Source organism: Labrus bergylta, chromosome 6 (genome assembly GCF_963930695.1).
Source record: "Labrus bergylta chromosome 6, fLabBer1.1, whole genome shotgun sequence".
NCBI classification, from domain to species: domain Eukaryota; kingdom Metazoa; phylum Chordata; class Actinopteri; order Labriformes; family Labridae; genus Labrus; species Labrus bergylta.
Genome location: NC_089200.1, coordinates 12,443,220 through 12,461,247, shown reverse-complemented (window position 1 = coordinate 12,461,247; position 18,028 = coordinate 12,443,220). Strand labels below are relative to the sequence as shown.

Here is an 18,028-nt window from a genome sequence, read left to right as displayed (position 1 = left end):
AAGAAGCACACCCAAGTAGGAGCATGGTCCAGATCTGAAGACCTGAACTCCAATAGGTTTACTTTTTCTTGCACACGTTTTAATTCTTAAAAAAAAAAACCTCTCCCCTTATGTGCTTATGTGAAATCCTGGCATCTGAAGCAGAGAGATCTCAGTTACCAGAAAAGTGAGGCTTGTATATTTCCTTTTTAGTTATTAAATACCACTGTCACAGGGGCGGACATGAGGATTTTATCAACAATGCTGTCCCACTGAAAACATGTAATCAATGCAGCTATCAGAAAATAAAAATCAACAACAAATTGCAACAGAGTTTGTAGCCTATTTATTTAAATCCATCTTTAGGTGGATTCTGAAATAGTTTTTACTTTTTTATATGAAGGTTAAGTTGCTGTCAGTTTCTCTTTTTTCCTTTCCTAGAAAAGTATAGAATCTATCTGATGAGCATGTTTAGCATGTGAAAAGGGTTTATGAAAATATATGGTATAAGTGAGAAATGAATCACATAAATATATGGTGGGGAACAGTTCTAGTCTATTCTGATGAGGTCAGTAATTTCACTGACGAGCCTGTTTGTCCACAGTGCAGCTCAAAGCTCTGTCCCAAACCCAGAGATGACTGTAAAAGGTTGTGAGGAAACGCAGAAGGCTGATGGATAATGTTCAACACACGGGACGTCAGTGCACTCTGCACAGTTATTACTGACTCACTTTTGTTTACAGTGAGGAGCAGCAGCGAGGGCGGCCGAGAGACAATCACAACACCTCTCTGAGAGGTAAACCAGCGCAGCTCATCTCTTCGGCAGACAGAAGAGGAGCTGGAAGACAACAAACCACTGTAGTGATGCCACTGATCCAACGTGGACTGCAACGTTCTTCAGCGCAGAGTGAATCATGGGACGTACAGGCTGTCCCTGCTGGGTTTCTTAAATGTTGTAAAGGTAATCTATTGCAAATGCACTTTGCTAGTGTAATTTGTCTGCGGTCTCTGCTGTGGATTATATAGATGTCCATGTCGATTTTAGTGTATGACTAAGCTGTAAAACAGAACATGACACAGTGTACCCCTAAAGGTTCATAAGAAAGGAGTTTTTCTTTCATAACACATAAATCACAAGCAAATGGAAAGGGCTTTTTTAAAGCAAGTGGTACGTTCCATTGAGGTCGGACTAAGATGATTAAAATGCAACTCACTTATGAAAAGGGAGAGTAATTTTTGCTCTAATTTTAGTAATATTTAACTGATCTCATATGGTCCAGGGACATACAAATTGTAGCCTCTGTCCATCTTACCCTGATCCTGTATAGCTTCATGGATGTAGAAAAAGGGTTAGAGTTAGTTGAATAACCAACAAGGGGTTGTTTACATCCACCTGTGTTTCTAGCAGATGGACAGTTTAATTATGGCAGATGTGGAGATTATAAATTAATATTTAAAATATTTTCAATTATTTAGAGCTTAAAAAAAATGTAATCAGTAGGACAAGCTGTCACATATAGAGGGACCTGGACAAAATATAATCTTCCAAAATTAAACATGTTCCTGAGATGCATTTCTCATACGTGAGCCCTCAGTGAACCTGATGTTTGACCTTTTACCATCACAGTGAAAAGAAAAAAAATCCCTTTCTCGGTATCACCAATTTTATAGAAAAAAATACAACATTTTGGTCAAACAATTTTCCCACCATGAGCTAAAGGAGACAAGGCCCCGCCTACTTGTGTGTGCTCATGTGTGGCACATTTGGTTTAATTAGAAGTGTCTCTCAGTCATCAGCAGTGACATGAGCAGAGTCACTCACCACAACATCCACACATGAAGGTAATAACAACTTAATCAAAATACAAATTTGTGTTTTTACCTATTGAGGGTACTTTTCATGTTACTGAGCCTCAACAAAAGGACATTTTTTGTCACTATGTTATAGACAATAAAGATTTTAGAATATGGAATCTTGATCAGGAACTGGGAAAGAGACAATACATACACAGTTAAATCAATCAATGAGACATAGCACACAACTTATTTGATTAATGAAAACATGGGCCTTACAGCTTTCATAAGTCTTCATCACATGAGTTACAATGTTTGTGTCTTGTTTGTACCATAGATGTGTTGAACAAAAGAACAGAACTCCTAGAGCATAACATGCAGGAATCTCATCATTTAAACCTTTGTGGGATCAAGTTTGTAGAGTACAAATTCAGTAGCCTGTGCTTCCCTTTTGTTGACAGTTTGGTCAGTTTTACCACCTCTCTCTGGCAGTGTGACTTTTTCAATGCCGTGGAACTTGAATGATGAGAAGTCGTGTTTGTCGGTGATTTTTAACGATTGAGCCCAATCTGCAACAGTTGGGAGTCTGGTTGTGTTAAACATGATGGAATATTTATTTTTCTCTTTCTGTGGTGAATTTTTTGATACAGTTTATTTCTTGATTTGTGCAATGCCATGTGATAAGCCTCCTCTACACATTCTACTGGTTAACCAGGTTCTACAATTTTAACGATTTGTTAGTAAAAGTCTCTGTGATGTGACAAATTGACCCTACGTCTGAAGAACTGACTTTCTGGTAAACCTAGTTATAGGGGTGTGGGGTGATAAGTCAACCTCCATGACGCAACTCATCTTCTCAAGAATTGGACTTTCAAACAGCCTGTAAACATAATTAATCCAGCTACAGCTGCCTGCTGTGTGGAAGTATGACAATGTAGGGATGTTAATTATAATAATATTTCAAAACATGCAAACTTCATGTAACCACAAGTCCTTCTTGACCAAAGTGAGGTTCTTCCTTTTAACAATGTCGTGTTTGTGCTGCCAACAGTCGATATCATTTGCCTATGCCAAAGTGATCTGACAGCTAGAGTATATACATGTCAGCGTTGCACTGCCTTTTTGTATTCTTGTTCTAAGAGATGAGCACAGTTTATTAAAAATGTGCCTCAATTTAGCTGTTAACAAAGACGTTAAATTTGATATCAGATCATTCGGTTAATACTTAACAGAAGTTATTATTAACATTAATCTGTCTCATCATTAAGCAACAAAAACATTTTTTGCAATGTAAATAGAAAAAGTTCTAGAGTTCCTAAGAGGCCACGATGACAACTCTTACAGAATGTTGAAAATCTAAAAGTAATAGAAACTTTTTTTTATATAGGCTATCACGTCCCCTGAGTCCCCGCCCCACAGAGGTGCTTTTTCTCTCAGTCTCATCTCTTCGAAGAGTCTGGAGCAAATGAGATGACCTGGCTTGGAAACCAAATTTAACAGGAGTTAAATGTTCCATTAATCACTTTCCAAAATAAAATAAATAACTTTGTCGGTTGATGTATTAACGGACGTGTGCCCACCTCAGCTTGTTTTGTATAGTCGTAGTCTCACTTTCATACTGATAAAATCAGAACTGAGAAGGGAAGTAAAAACCTACCACAGAAGGTGGTTTGTGATGAAGGAAACAGAATATAAATCCTGATGTAAACAGCTCCAGTCTTGATTGATCAAACAGATGTCTGAGCCAAGATGATTGCTCGATGTTTTAAAAGCTCGAGGGAATCCAAAGAAAAGAGGGGCACAGTTACGTTATTAAGGCGTATTAAGCATGATAGTGTAGGGACAATACCTCAAAATATGCAAGCATAAAGTTGGCTCAACTTGTTCCTATCTAACATGAGTTAAGCCTTACATTTTTTTTTATAATAACTAAACGTTAAGTAGTTATCAGCCACTGACTTATAGGTAATATCTCACGAGATTCACCTTTTTCCGCTGTGATAATTACATTGACGTCAAGACCCTGAAGAGGCGTAAAATCCAGTCTTGAACTGTTAATGTATAGGAGGCTAATATTTAAGAGGTGAATGCATCACCTTCTGTTTAAGGTACTTCAGACTTTTCACACATCTCAATGTTTGATAGAATACAAAATGTTTTTTGTCTGAACAGGAGCAAAGATGTAAAAACATACAGCATATTGAAAAAAACATAAAACTAGAAAACTCTTTCTGATATAATATGTGACTATTTCTACTCTGTGTAATTTGCTTTCTTTTAAAACAAAAACTTTAATTAGTTATGAATTCTTTGATCCAGTGTGTCTCAGCTCAGTCGGGTTCCTGGGAGACCCCAGCTGTCCTCCTCTGTGGAAATCTTTAATGTGTTCACAAGAAAAGATTACAGTAGTGTTTATTTCAAAAACAAGATTTTCACTGGAAAAGAGTTGTCCCATTGTAATAGATCAGAGCAATCCTTCAACATCCTTTTACAATTCACAAACAATTATTTATTTTGCAACATTATATTTATTTTTTAACACACAAATACAAAAATGTTTCCACTTACAGTAACCCTTGTAACCCATTTCAAATCTTGTCTAACATATCTTTAAAATACTTTTATACGTCTGCCCATGATCTGCTACTCTCTCATACTTTCCTATTATTGCATCTAAAATATTGGCAAACATGTTTGTGACAGTATTTTAAGAGCAGAATATCAAATACGGATCTTTTTTAAACACATTTCTAGAGAAAATGAAGTTTGTTTCTTGCGCCAAACCAAACAGATACAAAATGTCCTGCAGCGCAATGTTTCTTGGCTCAGTCTTTTTGAATATTGGATGCTAGAGTTATTATTCTCTGATGATTACCTCCTTATCGTTTGCCAATAGTTGAAACATCTAACCTTTGGGAAATGTTCTCTGTCCCTTCTGAGATCTTCACTGTCTTTGCAAAAATATATCTCAAGACTTCTTAAACACCTTTAGTGCAGAAGGGATCTTTTATGTGATTAATGTACGTGCGTGTGTTTTCATCCACAGGGATTTACCATTTACTAATCTCTAAGTAAATTGAGTAGTACCCCAGGGGTCAATCCTTGGACCCATTTTTTATTTTCTCTCTACAGTATATGCTACCACTTGGATATTTATACAGATAAATTACATTTTATTTCACTGTTGTGCTGATGGCACACAACTTCATCTCCCAGCAAACCTAGCACCAACCTTAACCTCTCAATTTTTCTCACAGATATAAAAAAATACATGGCAGCAATTTCACTCAAACTTAACTCTAACAAAACAGAAATCCTCAGATAAAAACTCTTCACCAAAATGTGACTGCATATAACAGAGCGAGCCTGCTATTTAGCTTGAGCATTTTGAGTTATCTTTAAGGGATTTAAATCTTTTTCATCCACTCAAGAGGTCAATGAGTTCCCAAAACACAGATAAGAACATGTAATCCTGAGTATTAGCATGAATATTCTCTAAACTCAGGTCAGGAGGCTGCATGCAACACCAACTGTCTTGCCGTCATTCGTTGTCCTTCTTTATTGCTATGTCAGATGTGGGAAACTCTTGACCACAATAAACCAAGTGGCCACCTCTGCTGTTGAAAAATTAGGCCAATGTGGAAGTGCAAAAACCCTGCAGTTATTGAATGTCCCCTTGAGGCAGGCTGCCTCTTCTTGGATCAAGTCATCAAGGCTTTAGATAAAACACACATTAAAGTATTCATGTCTTAGACAGAATACTATTAGACCCTAAACTTGAGACATCAAATGACAACTAGTTAAGTTAGCAGCCATTAAACACATGTACATAAATATTCCACAGTGCAGGGTGATGCTTTGTTATTCCATCCATTTCGCATCTGTGAGACACATGTTTTGAATCCATTGCTGTCACTTTTGGGAAATGTGGCTGTAATCTTTACCCCTCATAACAGTTTTCTTTTTAAAAAGGAAGCTTGACCACCCCCCTCCCCCAACCCACAGTTCCATAATGATAATAATCTACATGACCCTTACATGTCTTTGGTGTTTACCCAAGATTTACAAGTAATTCATATTAAATTCAGTATTTCTTGTCCTCAGGTTACTAATGTCTATACTGCCTGCCAACTGACCTACATATTCCATGTTTGCATGTTATTTTAACTTAAAAAGAATCACTTTAATTTAGACAAGATTTGGGGGAAATACTTTACTTATCTGAGATTAGACTCTTCCGGATTCTGGAGGGTCTCAACAAATTAACTCCGCTTCCTGAGAAAATGTTGCTTCATGGAGAGAAGCCACTTTGTTTTCCACAATATCGTGTCAACAGTTTTGTGGTTTACAAATACTCACTTGAGAAAGTGCAATGCTCATATATTGCTGCCTTCCAAATAAGTCACTTGTGGGTATTCTGAGGAACTGTTTCTACCCGGAAAGTTGAAAAAGGGTAAAAGCTGACAAGCTCTGGTGGAACAAGCAATCAGATCATTGATAAGAATAATTGGATATTTACTTTCATTCCACAAATTAGAAGATTGACACAACTCTTAGTTAAACTGTCTAACGTCAAGATGTCTCTGCTAGTTTCATTTTATGGATCTTAAAGTCAAGCAAAGCAATTCCACTCTGGTCCAAACTGAAGTATCTCAATAGTTGTTGGATGGATTGCCATTTGTGTTTCCATTAGCATAAAATGTTTTGATTTCGGTGATTCTGACATATTATGCAGCAGCAGCATCAGGTTTTATTTTTTCTGTAACCAAGACTATGAGGCTATTTTTAAACTAATCCCTCAAATTGCTGTTCAGGTGTCCTGTGTGTTAATGCTTATCAAAGTGTTGCAAGTTAACATTCTAAACATTTCTGAGTCCAGCCTTACAGAACAGATAGCATAGCTGTTGATTTTAGTCCTGTACCCAAACTCCAAAACATGTACCAAAACATGAATGCATAAGGAATGGCTGGATACTGATTTCCTAACAATGACACATTTGTCATAAAGTCTATAAACCTCTGAAGTGGAAAATGTGAGGTATTGCATGACATCATGACATGAGCAGTTATTTCTGGATTCAATTTATTTTTCTATCGCTTAAGGGTTCATGAACATTTACACATCTGAAGAATATCTTGTCTAATTTGGAAAACATTTGGTGCTTTCTGGCTTTTCTCAACCATCTTTCCTGTGGGTTTAATGCAAGCTTGATCATTTTCTGCAGCCAGACGAATTTCATTAATCTGTTATTTTGAGAAATAATCATCCAAAGCCAGTCCTTAAGGGAAGCACATGACCTCTCCCTCATTCCCTGAGGGAGCGAGCACCATATGCTGACTATCACTACTTTAAGAGTCCTTTCAGTTTTTTACAAGAATTCCCATGTAATCATGCCTCGGGGGATGTTAATATTTCACCAGAGTTGTTGGCCTGAACTTCGACTCTGAGATGTTTTGGCTTTGAGTTGAGCCAAGTAGCGAGGGAATATAGAGACAAACTCCCAACAGGTGAGATGACCAAAACATTTTCATTCTCAACAGATTCGTCCCACTTCTTGCTTAAATACTGATTTTTTTAAATTGCATTTTGACAGTTTAATATGTCTCAATATTTTTTTATTCACTGATTGTAAAACCTGTTGTATGTTCTTTTTCAGAGAACAACCTGAGTCTTAGTCATGATGGAGACAGAGCCGACAGCTGGGAGTTGTCCTGACCCAAGCCAAACTGTTGTCAGGACCTGGGTCTCCTTCAGTACAAGAGGTACGAGTGCTCAGCTGCTGTTAAATATTAGGAATGTTCCTCAGGGAATATTTAGCTCACTGTTTTTATTTTTCCTATCATGCCTTCAAAAAAGCTTTAGAAACCTGCTGAATGCACAGAAACCAGACAATTATATTAGTCAGCCTCTATTCTTGTAGTTTAGTTACAAACAGCAAGTTTGTCCAAACAAAAGTTAGTTTTTCTCATCTAAATTGATGTTTCAGTGTTTCAATACAAATGGGCGTACAATGTGTCCACCAGTCGGATGTTTGAAAGTGACGTTAATATGTGGTAGGAAATGGAAACCGTCACAGCTGTTTACTTTGTTCCTCCTTCATGCACTAAACAGACGTTTCTCTGAACGGACTCCAGCTATTCCAACTGTTTGGGAAACACCATGTTGATGTTATTTGTTGAGCTCTGCAGTAGTGTATACTGGAACTCATTGAACACATTTCAAACTTAGTGAACATCAATTTGATAAATATATTTTTAAAATGATTTGTTTGTCGCTCCATGTTTTCACATGCCTTTGTCTACAAGTCTGTTTCCTCTTGCCTCTGTTAGATATAACATATTTCACAGTCTGTTTTACAAACTTCTAAGACATGTTAACCATAATGAGCAATAATCATTTTTTTCAGAATAAAGTTACTGTGGCTGAGATTCCTAATATGTGCCTTTAAAACTGCAGTGGTCCTGCTTTTATGATTTAAAAAAAAACTGGAGCAAAGTCTACAAAAGCTGAAATCACTGTCTTGTAAATTTATGAGCTCAGAGTTAAGTTCAATTGGAAGTACATGAGTCATCATTTTTTGTAGGGTACAAACATTTTCAAGGCAGAATATCAAACGCTGAAGAAGAATCGATAATCTGTAAAAAGACTGAAAGTAAAGGGCGGGCATAGAGCTGCAATTCTGTGTAAATAATGTTAATTTACAACCAATTTTCTGAAGCAAATATGTATATCCGCTTTAGCAACAGATCCACGTCTAGAAACTAAAGTATAGGTAATCTTTTAAATGTGTATTTATTTCCTCAGCATTCTGTAAGGCTCTTTGAATTATCATTGCTTTTACCAAGTTGCAGATCTTTGAATCATTTAACTCCCACAAGTTTGACCTTAACTGACCATGGGCTACCATCTGAGAGCAATGGTCAACTTTTTGTGGCTTCATTTTTAACCAGTGGTTTACAATAACAGATTGCTGAGGAATACTCTATGAACTGCATTGATTACAGTCTAACAAACAACTTGTGGAGCGAGAACTGAGTTGAAGTTGAGAGGCAACGTCTTGTGGAATGATAGCGGCGCTGAATGCAAATATCTGTTTAAAGATATTAGTTAAAGCTCCTCATTAGATGACTGCTGACTGGTTTAGGATTTAATTACAGTGCACTGCTTTACACCTCTAATGCTCTCCATGCAGACTGTTTTCTTGCACACAGCTAATGCCTGCTGAAAGGCTAGTGGACGATTCTACTCGTACAGCAAACGGAGATCAGAACAGCTCTGATATCAGGGCGCGCTGGTGGCGCAATGGTTAGGGCGCGTGTGCGCCCCATGCATTGAGGCTGTCATCTCAAGCAGGCAGCCCGGGTTCGCATCCTGCCTGTGGCCTCCTTCCCGCATGTCGTTCCCCACTCTGTCTCCCTGGTTTCCGACTCTATCCACTGTCCTGTCTCTCCATTAAAGGCACAAAAAGCCCCCAAAAAAATCTTTAAAAAAAGAACAGTTCTGATATCAAAATCCTGTCCTGCACCCAAGGATTCTTCATTACACAGAATCTGTTACTAGAAATTAGACATTGTCAAGCTGTGTGCCAGAGCTAAGGAGAAGTTATGACAAATGCAATTCATGAGGATAAACTTTATCAAACTGCGACCTCAAGCAGAAATGGGCAGAACTTGGGGGGAAAAAAAGGAACAGTTTATGTTTAATTTCATGGTTACTGGCCTTCTGACAATCCCATTGACTGGCTTCTGGTCTGTGAATTGTGTTTTGGTGCTGAACGTTAAACTAAACAGTGATTAAAAGTCAGTAAGGTGTTACACAATGTAAGTGAAGCTGTTTAAGAGGTGACCTTTGTTACAACAAGACATACTGACATTACCATACTCACTAAATTGTTGTTTTTATTCCAGGAAATGAGATGAAACATTGACCAAGGATCAGGCAAACGCTTACTCAGCAATTTGCCTAAACACACACACAGACACACACATGACACACACGTTGAAAATGAATCATACTTGTAATAATAAACAAAAAAACAAACATATGCTCATACATACACATACAAATTCATGTTCTACACTCTGTACAAACAAAGTCATACAGAATTATCTGAGTAAAAGACAAAAGTTTAATTGTTTTAATAACACAAATACACATGTACTTTAATTAAATACTTACAAAACGACAATATTAAGAGGCAACTAACAACACAAAAACACACAGACATTATTTTCTCTGCTCTCACACAGATTTATCCTCGTAGTTTGACCCTTTTTGACCCTCTTATCTTCATGTTTCCCAGGACCACCCAGTGAGGCCATCTCCCGTTTCCATGGTGACGGGGTTCGGTACAAAGCCAAACTGATCGGCACTGACCCCGTACTGGACGCCCAGGGAGAAAAGATGTGCTGGGACTCCATGATGAAACTGAAGGTATTCTGTGTCCTTCAACACCAAAATAAACCTTCCTCCATCTTTTCTTCATTAAAGCTGGTTCTCTGTCTGTCACTTCCAGTCATCTTATCTGGGATATCATCTAAAATAAACATAACATAATATCATATTACGAGTAAGATTGAAATGTGTAATCATTATATTTCATGATTCAGGGTGAGTCATGTTCATAGGCGTGCATTTACTGCGTTCAGACAGACCAAAAGCACACGATAAAGAGCACATTTTATTACATTTGACATATTATTCAGTTTGTTTCTTCTGGTGTAAATGACAGTTGGAATCTGTTATAAATGTATTGGTTTGAGTTCAGATTTATATTAAATAAAGTGATATTGGCTGATTTGTCCTTAACAAAACTTAACGAGAGTTGACTGCCATGCTAGCAGCTCTGTAAGAGTTTACTTTATCATCCGTTAGTGCTAAATCACGTCAGCATACTAACATGCTTACAATCACAACGCTAATATATTAAAGGTAAACTTTTTACGATGCTCACCGTCTTAGTTAAGAGTTTTAGTATTAGCTAAATAGCCATCAAAACAAAGCACAGGTGTGCAGGTGGACCTTTTTGTTCATAAACTAAAATCATCATTATATTGAGCCGATGATGCCACTAGAAGGTGAAAGAATGATTATCACTTAAAGTAATTCTGGAAAGCTGGCAAGATTTTAAAAAACAAACAGACAAACAAAAATAACAGATTGTGTACTCTGTAAGAAAATGACCAACCCCACCTTGAAATTGTTCAAATTATTGCACAGGTGAAATAAATCTCACCTGAGATACCTATGCAACCTTGAAGATGTTTAAACAGTTAAGCAATAAAATAGTTATGTGTCCAGATGAAGCGGCAAACCTCCAGTGTTTAAAAATGAAGCTGATGCAGAAGTGCAAAATCCTGCAGTTCTTCAAGTGTCTGCTTGAGGCTGGCATCAGAAGCACAGGAAGTCACATACACATCCGTTCAAAAAAAAAAAAAGCCAGTTTTTACAGCTGAAATGAACATGTTTACAGTCTGGTTCTAAGAACAAAATATGTCTGAATAGCTCATGTCTCAATCGGCACACATTTGGTGAATTTTTTGATAACTCATCTGTTTTGATTTTTCAAAGGATAAGCGTTATTCACAATAAGGCAGGCACATAGCTGACCTGATTGACAGGTGGGCGTGATGTAACGGTTTGTGAAGAGGCTTAAAACCGCCTCAGCTCCAGCTCTTAGCCTGTCGTTGGGTTGAGATTTGCAGCATGGAGACCGCCAGCAGTAACCTGCAGTAACAGACGGGTGACGTCACTCAGGCGTCATCCATTAAAATGTGCAGTCCTACGGTCCAGATGTGTGGCTGCACTGTAGGCAATCTAAACAGAATAATGGCTGCAAACTGTGTATACACGCTGACTTGTAGAGGATAACATTTATGTAGGCTGTATTTATAATATTTGCAAACATTTAGAACACTTTTTAAAAGTAGTTTACATGTCCCTGTTGATCAATGTAAAAAAAAAAAAAAATAGGCTCATTAAATGCACTGAAATATTTTAGGACAGTAAAGCGTGGGGGGGGGAACGTCTAAAGGGGTATAAATTATTATTATTTAATGAAAAATGAACTCGGTCATGGGAAAAGTCCTATGGTGGAAAATTAACTTCTGACATGTCTGACATCCTGCTAGCTCGTGATGTCAGTGACTTCAGGCCGTTTAATCTCACAGGACTTTGAGTGATCCAGTGGGATTTTATTTTAAATATCTTATTTTCTTCTAAAGAAAGTGAAAATATAAGAAAAACAATAACAGATGATGAACTGATGAACCAGACAAGGGTCTACAGGGGCCATAAATTCTGAGGATACAAGAGGAGGGTCAGTGTCATCCATAGTCACACGTGAAACTACAAACAGCCTCATACACGTTAAAAACAGGGTTCCTACTTTAAAGACATTATGTGACACTATATTGAAGAAAGTGTCTGTCCCACCCTGACACTTTCAATGTAGACCCTCAGTCAGACTGTTACAGGTTGGTACTGGTTCATGTACAAAACAAATGTTACTTAAACAGAAATATTCTAACGATGAAATAGTTTTCTACTGAGGGACTTTCCTGAAATGAATTATTAGTCTCCTGTGCTCACTATGCAAGTGTTGGTATAAATCAAGATTAGCCTGTGGACAAACTGTCATTTTAAACCGGCCCTTTATGTAGCCTCTTTTCTAAAGCACGGAAAAGTACTTAATAAAGTAAATAAATAAATACATCATTTGGGTAACAGTAGTTCAGTCTGTAGGGACCTGGGTTGGGATATGGAGGGTCGCCAGTTCAAGTCCCAGTGCAGTCCAAATCTGGAAGTTGATAGCTGGAGAGGTGCCAGATCACTTCCCGAGCACTGCCAAGGTGCCCCTGAGCAAGGCACCAAACCCCACCACCACCAGCTCAGGAGCGCCCGCTGTATATTTCAGCCTATGTGTGTGTTGCATGACTCATTGACAGAGTGTAAAAACAGAATTTCATCAATAAAGTAAATCTTCTTCTTCTTCTTCACAGACATCATTCGTAACATAAACTAATGTGCAGTTTGTTTAAAAAATAAATTAATGTCCAATTTAGATTATGTTGGTAACAAAAAAGCCTTGTCATTGAAGGACTTACACATTTTTTTTAACACCTGTCTGTAACAGTATAATTCAATGCAGTGTATGTTAAAACTGATCTAAATTGACAAAATGACCATATATAAATAGAACCACATTAAAATGAGTGTAACTTTGTATGTATCTTCTCTTTATCTCTGCTACCATTCTTTGAAAGCAGCTCCTCTTGTTCACTCTTCTTTGTTCTTTTAACCCCCTCTGTGTTAGGGCTTCGAGGCAGCAGGGAGGAAACAAGGGAAACACAAGCAGAGAGTTTGGTTGAAAGTTTCCTCTGGAGGTCTAAAAATAGTTGACGAAAAGACCGGGGTGAGTTACTGGCATTGCTCCTTAAACCTCTATCTGTCTTTTCTGCAGCTTTAGTGCTCCCTTCAGGTCAATGGTTGAACGGTTCTGTTAGTTAGATTTGTGGCATTCATAAGAGTATGTGTGTTTCCTCCCTTTCTAGGCTGTACTCTATGACCATGACAGAACCAGGATCAGCTCTTTGACCAAAGATGAGTCTGACCCCAGAGCTCTGGCCTACGTCTACCAACACCAAGACTCCTACAACCTCTTTTACATCAAGATGGCCAACCTGGTAACACCACACAGTAATAACTGGCAAATAATCAATTTAAGTAATAAACAAGCAGAGCAAATTTAGTTTTTTGTGTATTTAATAACAAATGGGATATAATATGACATTCTCACAAAAATCATTAACTATAACAATACAAATAATTTATCATACCGTCCATGTAGGTATTGAAATTAAATCTATGACTCCTACTTTTGGCACATTCATTACAAATTCCTTTTGTATTTTCCATTCTTGAACACAGTGTTAATATAGCAAACAGACAACTAAATAAACAAACAAAAAACTGGCATATCAACTACACTGTGGTTGCGCCAACCTTATCATTTCCCCAAATATGAGTTCAATTTTTAAGCTAAGATTAACAGGCAAAGGCTTGAAAATATGCATTAAACAGACCGCCATGTGATAGTTTATTGTGGGGAAAAGCTACCCGAACAAACATGGACAAAAACTACCAATATGAGCGAGATCACACATACAATCAAGTTAATGTGTTTTAAAATGAGATGTTTTATCTGTGTTCATCAGGCAGATCCAGTCCTGACTGACATCAAGGAGGTCTGTCAGGGTATACACAGACTGATACCACAGGGACCTGCAGAGCCACAAGCACAAGTCAGAAATCGTTATGAGTGTTTAATAATGTGTCTGTGTGTGTACGTGCATGTTTTAAATCTTTTATGTGTGTGTGCTTTTCCAGAACAACGCTTTGCTGCTTCTAAGTGACAGTTCCACCACACCAGCTCAGGTAAGCGAAGGAATAAGAATCCATTTTACTCATAAATGTTGAGCAACTCTTTCATTTAAAAAAAAAAAAAGTCTTAATTTCATCAAGCATTATTTTCTGAAGCGCTGGTTGCCACTTGTCGAATCTAAGCCTCTAATTTGACCATTATTCCAGGTTCCATCTTTGGAGGATGTACTCAGTCCACGCCCAGAAACCTTATCAGCACAATCAAACCAGGTAAAAAAGAAAAAGAAAAAGAAAACACTATAGGAATATAAATGGGGTTTTTTTTAACCACGAAGACTCACAGAAACATTTAAGTCTTCTTTACGTTTTTACAAATAATGATTTGCCAAATTTCTCGATTGCACCTGCAACAAGAGAAACAGACATCAATTCACTTTTCAAGAATTAGGTTCTTGAACTCCAAACAATGGATGAATATGACCCCGAGAGAAAGTTATGTACAGAGTTGTCATAATTATTCAAGACAGCATTTAAACATAATAAACATTTGGTAGTTTAAGGGCACACTGGCCGTAGAGGTTTATATCTGCTTAAGTGAGCTAATATGCCGGTTAACAAGCTTAAAAGAAAATGTATTATATAAATAAATTAAACTGTTTAAACGCTTTTTATTGATGTGTTAGACTTTTATGTATAATTTATCAGTTGTATCTATTACTACTTTTACTATCTTAATCTCGTGTGTCTCCCCCAACACTAAACAAAGAGAGTACAGTATTTAAATTTAGACCTTAGGACAGCCTTCCACAGTGTAGTGGCATAAAACCCACAGAGAGTGAGACACTGAACATTTTTCCACTGTTCTTAAATAAAGGACTTGGGTGTTTTTCTGTGTCTCTCTACAGAAGTCTCCCAGTAATGAGCTGCTGGAAGTCTTCTCCGTCAAGATGCAGGATCCTCTGGTTCCTCCCCAAACCTCTTGTGCCAGTCAGCCAGGTGAATAACATTACAGACATTTTTTTTTCTACCTGTTCTGGCCAACAATTATCATGTGGCCAGTGTTTTTTTTGTCTTTCCACGTGATTTTAGTTGCCTTTACTTTTCCTTTTTTCATGCAACTGCGCTAAAATGCTGTCAGTTTAAAACACATAGTCTGTATATTCTGTATTATAACTTAAATTGTCAAACAAGTCCTGTCTAACTACTATAAAAGGAGAAAAGGGGATTATTTCTAGCTTCATTTAAAACTTCTAGAAACATCTACTTTAGCGTGTTTTGGTTGCAAGACGACTGGTCTGAGAGTTTTGTACTAAATATGCTGTACGTGCTTTGCTTTTTGCCATCATACGTAAAGAATGATTCATGCAAAGATATATCTGAAAGGTTTTTGAGTATTGCATCATGCTATGAAAAAAAACCATCATAAAACCATCAGGCTGCTTTGTCATATATCTATGGAACCATGAGAAAGATTTCAACACCTCTACAGTGTGACACATTCCTCTGTGGTTCAGAAACTGTGTTTGAATCTGAGTAAGATGAATAAAGTCTGTAATGACTTTGCACACAAAACATCTTTTTTTTTTCACAAGGAAGACGATATGTGAGTCTGCAGCAGATTAAAATGAAGCATCTTATCGGACTTTAATTAACACCAGACCTTTGACCTGGATGTCTAAGAGTGTTTTGTTGTGTCCCTATAACATATGCAGTACTTTCCCATGATCTCCCAGTTCATGAGATTCAATATGAACTCTGGTTGGGAATTACATAACTCCCTCTGTGAAGCTGACAAAGAGTAGAGCTTCAGTCACGTTTAGAAATTACATAAAATAACAGAGAAATGTGCAGTTCCCCTCTCAACAAGTTCCCACACTGAAATGTTCAATCAATCACTCTGTCTCTGCCGGCTGATTGTGGAAAATAGAACATTTAAAAAAATTATGTTAAATATGTACAGCAATAGTAAAGGGGAAAAAAGATTTTGAATGGTCTGGAAAGTGGGCAAAACATGTAAGTCCCCATGAAATCAAAATAGATCTGAAAGTACTTTTTTTTTTCATTGGAAACATTTTAAAATGTTGACAACTCTTTTTGCAGACAAAGGATGACTCATTTTGTATCCAGAAACACACTTCATCATATTTTCCTTATAATGATTGTAAATGACAGAAGGTTAGCAGCTCATCGATGTTGTACCTTTTGATTGTCCTGCTTCATTTCCTGCTGTCCTCTTGGTGCTCTAGCTCCATCAAATACATTTAAAGCAAACATCTTATGTGCCTTTAAATAACTCATAATTCATGAGGACTTTAAAATGAAGCTGACTAACCACAGCAAATCTGAGCTGAAGATAAAATTACATGTCATTTATGTTCTTCAGTTCCCTCAGAGTCTCCAAAGCCAGCCCTCTCCACCACTCAGATCCTCTCCATGTTCCCCACACAGCCAGTAGGGGGCTCTCCATACTCCTCCCCCCCATACTCTCCCACCACCATGCCCTGGGGTCAGCAGGGGCCTCTTGGAAATCAGTGGGCAGGACCACCTATGGCACCCTGGCCCACAATGCCTGGGAGTGTGGCAGCGGCATGGGCACCAGTAGCACCCCCTGCTGGTGGGCAGATTCAGGTTCAAGGCTCTCATCCAAGTGTCATGGGGGGCGTAAACTCAGCAGTTTTGCACACTGCAGTAAATGGGCACCCTGTTGCTATAAACTCCCTGTACAACCCCTCAGGAGCAACAGGACCACCCCTGCCAGTGTCTCCAAATTTAGACCAAAATTTCCTCCTGTGACACACTGGTGTGAATAGTAAAATTAAACCTGGGTTTTAGATAATAGGGGAAAGCGATCATGTCTTTTGATTTAATAGATGAAATAAATGACTGATGAGTTCAAATAGGAGTTAGCTGATATAGTTCCCCCCTTTGATATTTATTTTTTCACAACGTACAGCCATTAAATATGACTGGTTCTTGTTGGATGAATTTTGTTGATTCACTTTTAATATGGCGAGAGCATATGATTTGAGTGTTAGTTGTGAGGCCTAATGTCTGTACAAGCCCCTTACCCCTATTAGTACTCTTAAAACAGCAAGAGTGAGACTTTGCTAAAGAAATTAGAATACGTTTTCTGTAACTCACAACAACATTAACAGAAGACAAAGTCAAAGGGCTGCTCGTTGGGAACCAAATGTTGGTTCTAAATTAGACGCTGGACTCTTCTTTTTATTAGCATATTCTGTAACCAAATATTTGTCTTTTTAATCAGAAAACTGGAAGATTAATTAATCAAACATATCAGTCAGGGTTATCATTTAAAGCACCCAGGACATATGAGCGATCAACAATCAGTTTTATTGCTTATGTGTTGAACTGATGGGTTAAATCAAATTAAGTTAAATGTTAGAAGTAAATGTTGGATCGCTAATACTGATATTTTTTTCTGCTGCTAACATACTTTGAAGAGATTGTTCTATATTTTGTTTTATCTGACACTTGAAATTACCTTTCCTTCCTGTTTTTGGATGCTACACATTTAATGCAGTTCCTATTTTAAATAAATGACAGCTTATATTCTTCTTCATAGTTTCCCCCAGCTTTGCTCATATACTGAGCTTACATAATAAATCATATATCATAAAAGGGTGCTTATTAAGCTTTTCTTTGTTTTGTTTTTCTTCAGACTACACTGCATCACTTCTTTTTTATAGATGTCATTCTGCTGCGTAGAGAAGAAAAAAATGCATAACCACGCGTTGCCAGAAAGACAAAAGAAACCGATAACATTGCTTTACTTGAAATGTATTCACATTGCAACAAATACACAGAAAATGTGACCTTCTAAGAACAAATAAAACATTCTTGCATGCAGCA

At 37.5% G+C, this 18,028-nt stretch overlaps 1 protein-coding gene across 1 annotated transcript; it reads left to right on the top strand.

Annotated features, from left to right (window-relative positions):
• Positions 1-7,158: 7,158 nt before the first annotated feature.
• LOC110000890 (disabled homolog 1-like) lies at positions 7,159-18,026 on the top strand. The gene is made up of 10 exons (XM_020656262.3): positions 7,159-7,281; positions 7,431-7,536; positions 10,077-10,207; positions 13,089-13,187; positions 13,327-13,458; positions 13,990-14,076; positions 14,162-14,209; positions 14,363-14,425; positions 15,061-15,151; positions 16,539-18,026. The coding sequence occupies exons 2-10, from the start codon at positions 7,452-7,454 to the stop codon at positions 16,946-16,948; spliced, it is 1,146 nt and encodes a 381-aa protein (XP_020511918.2). The 5' UTR covers positions 7,159-7,281; positions 7,431-7,451; the 3' UTR covers positions 16,949-18,026.
• Positions 18,027-18,028: the final 2 nt, after the last annotated feature.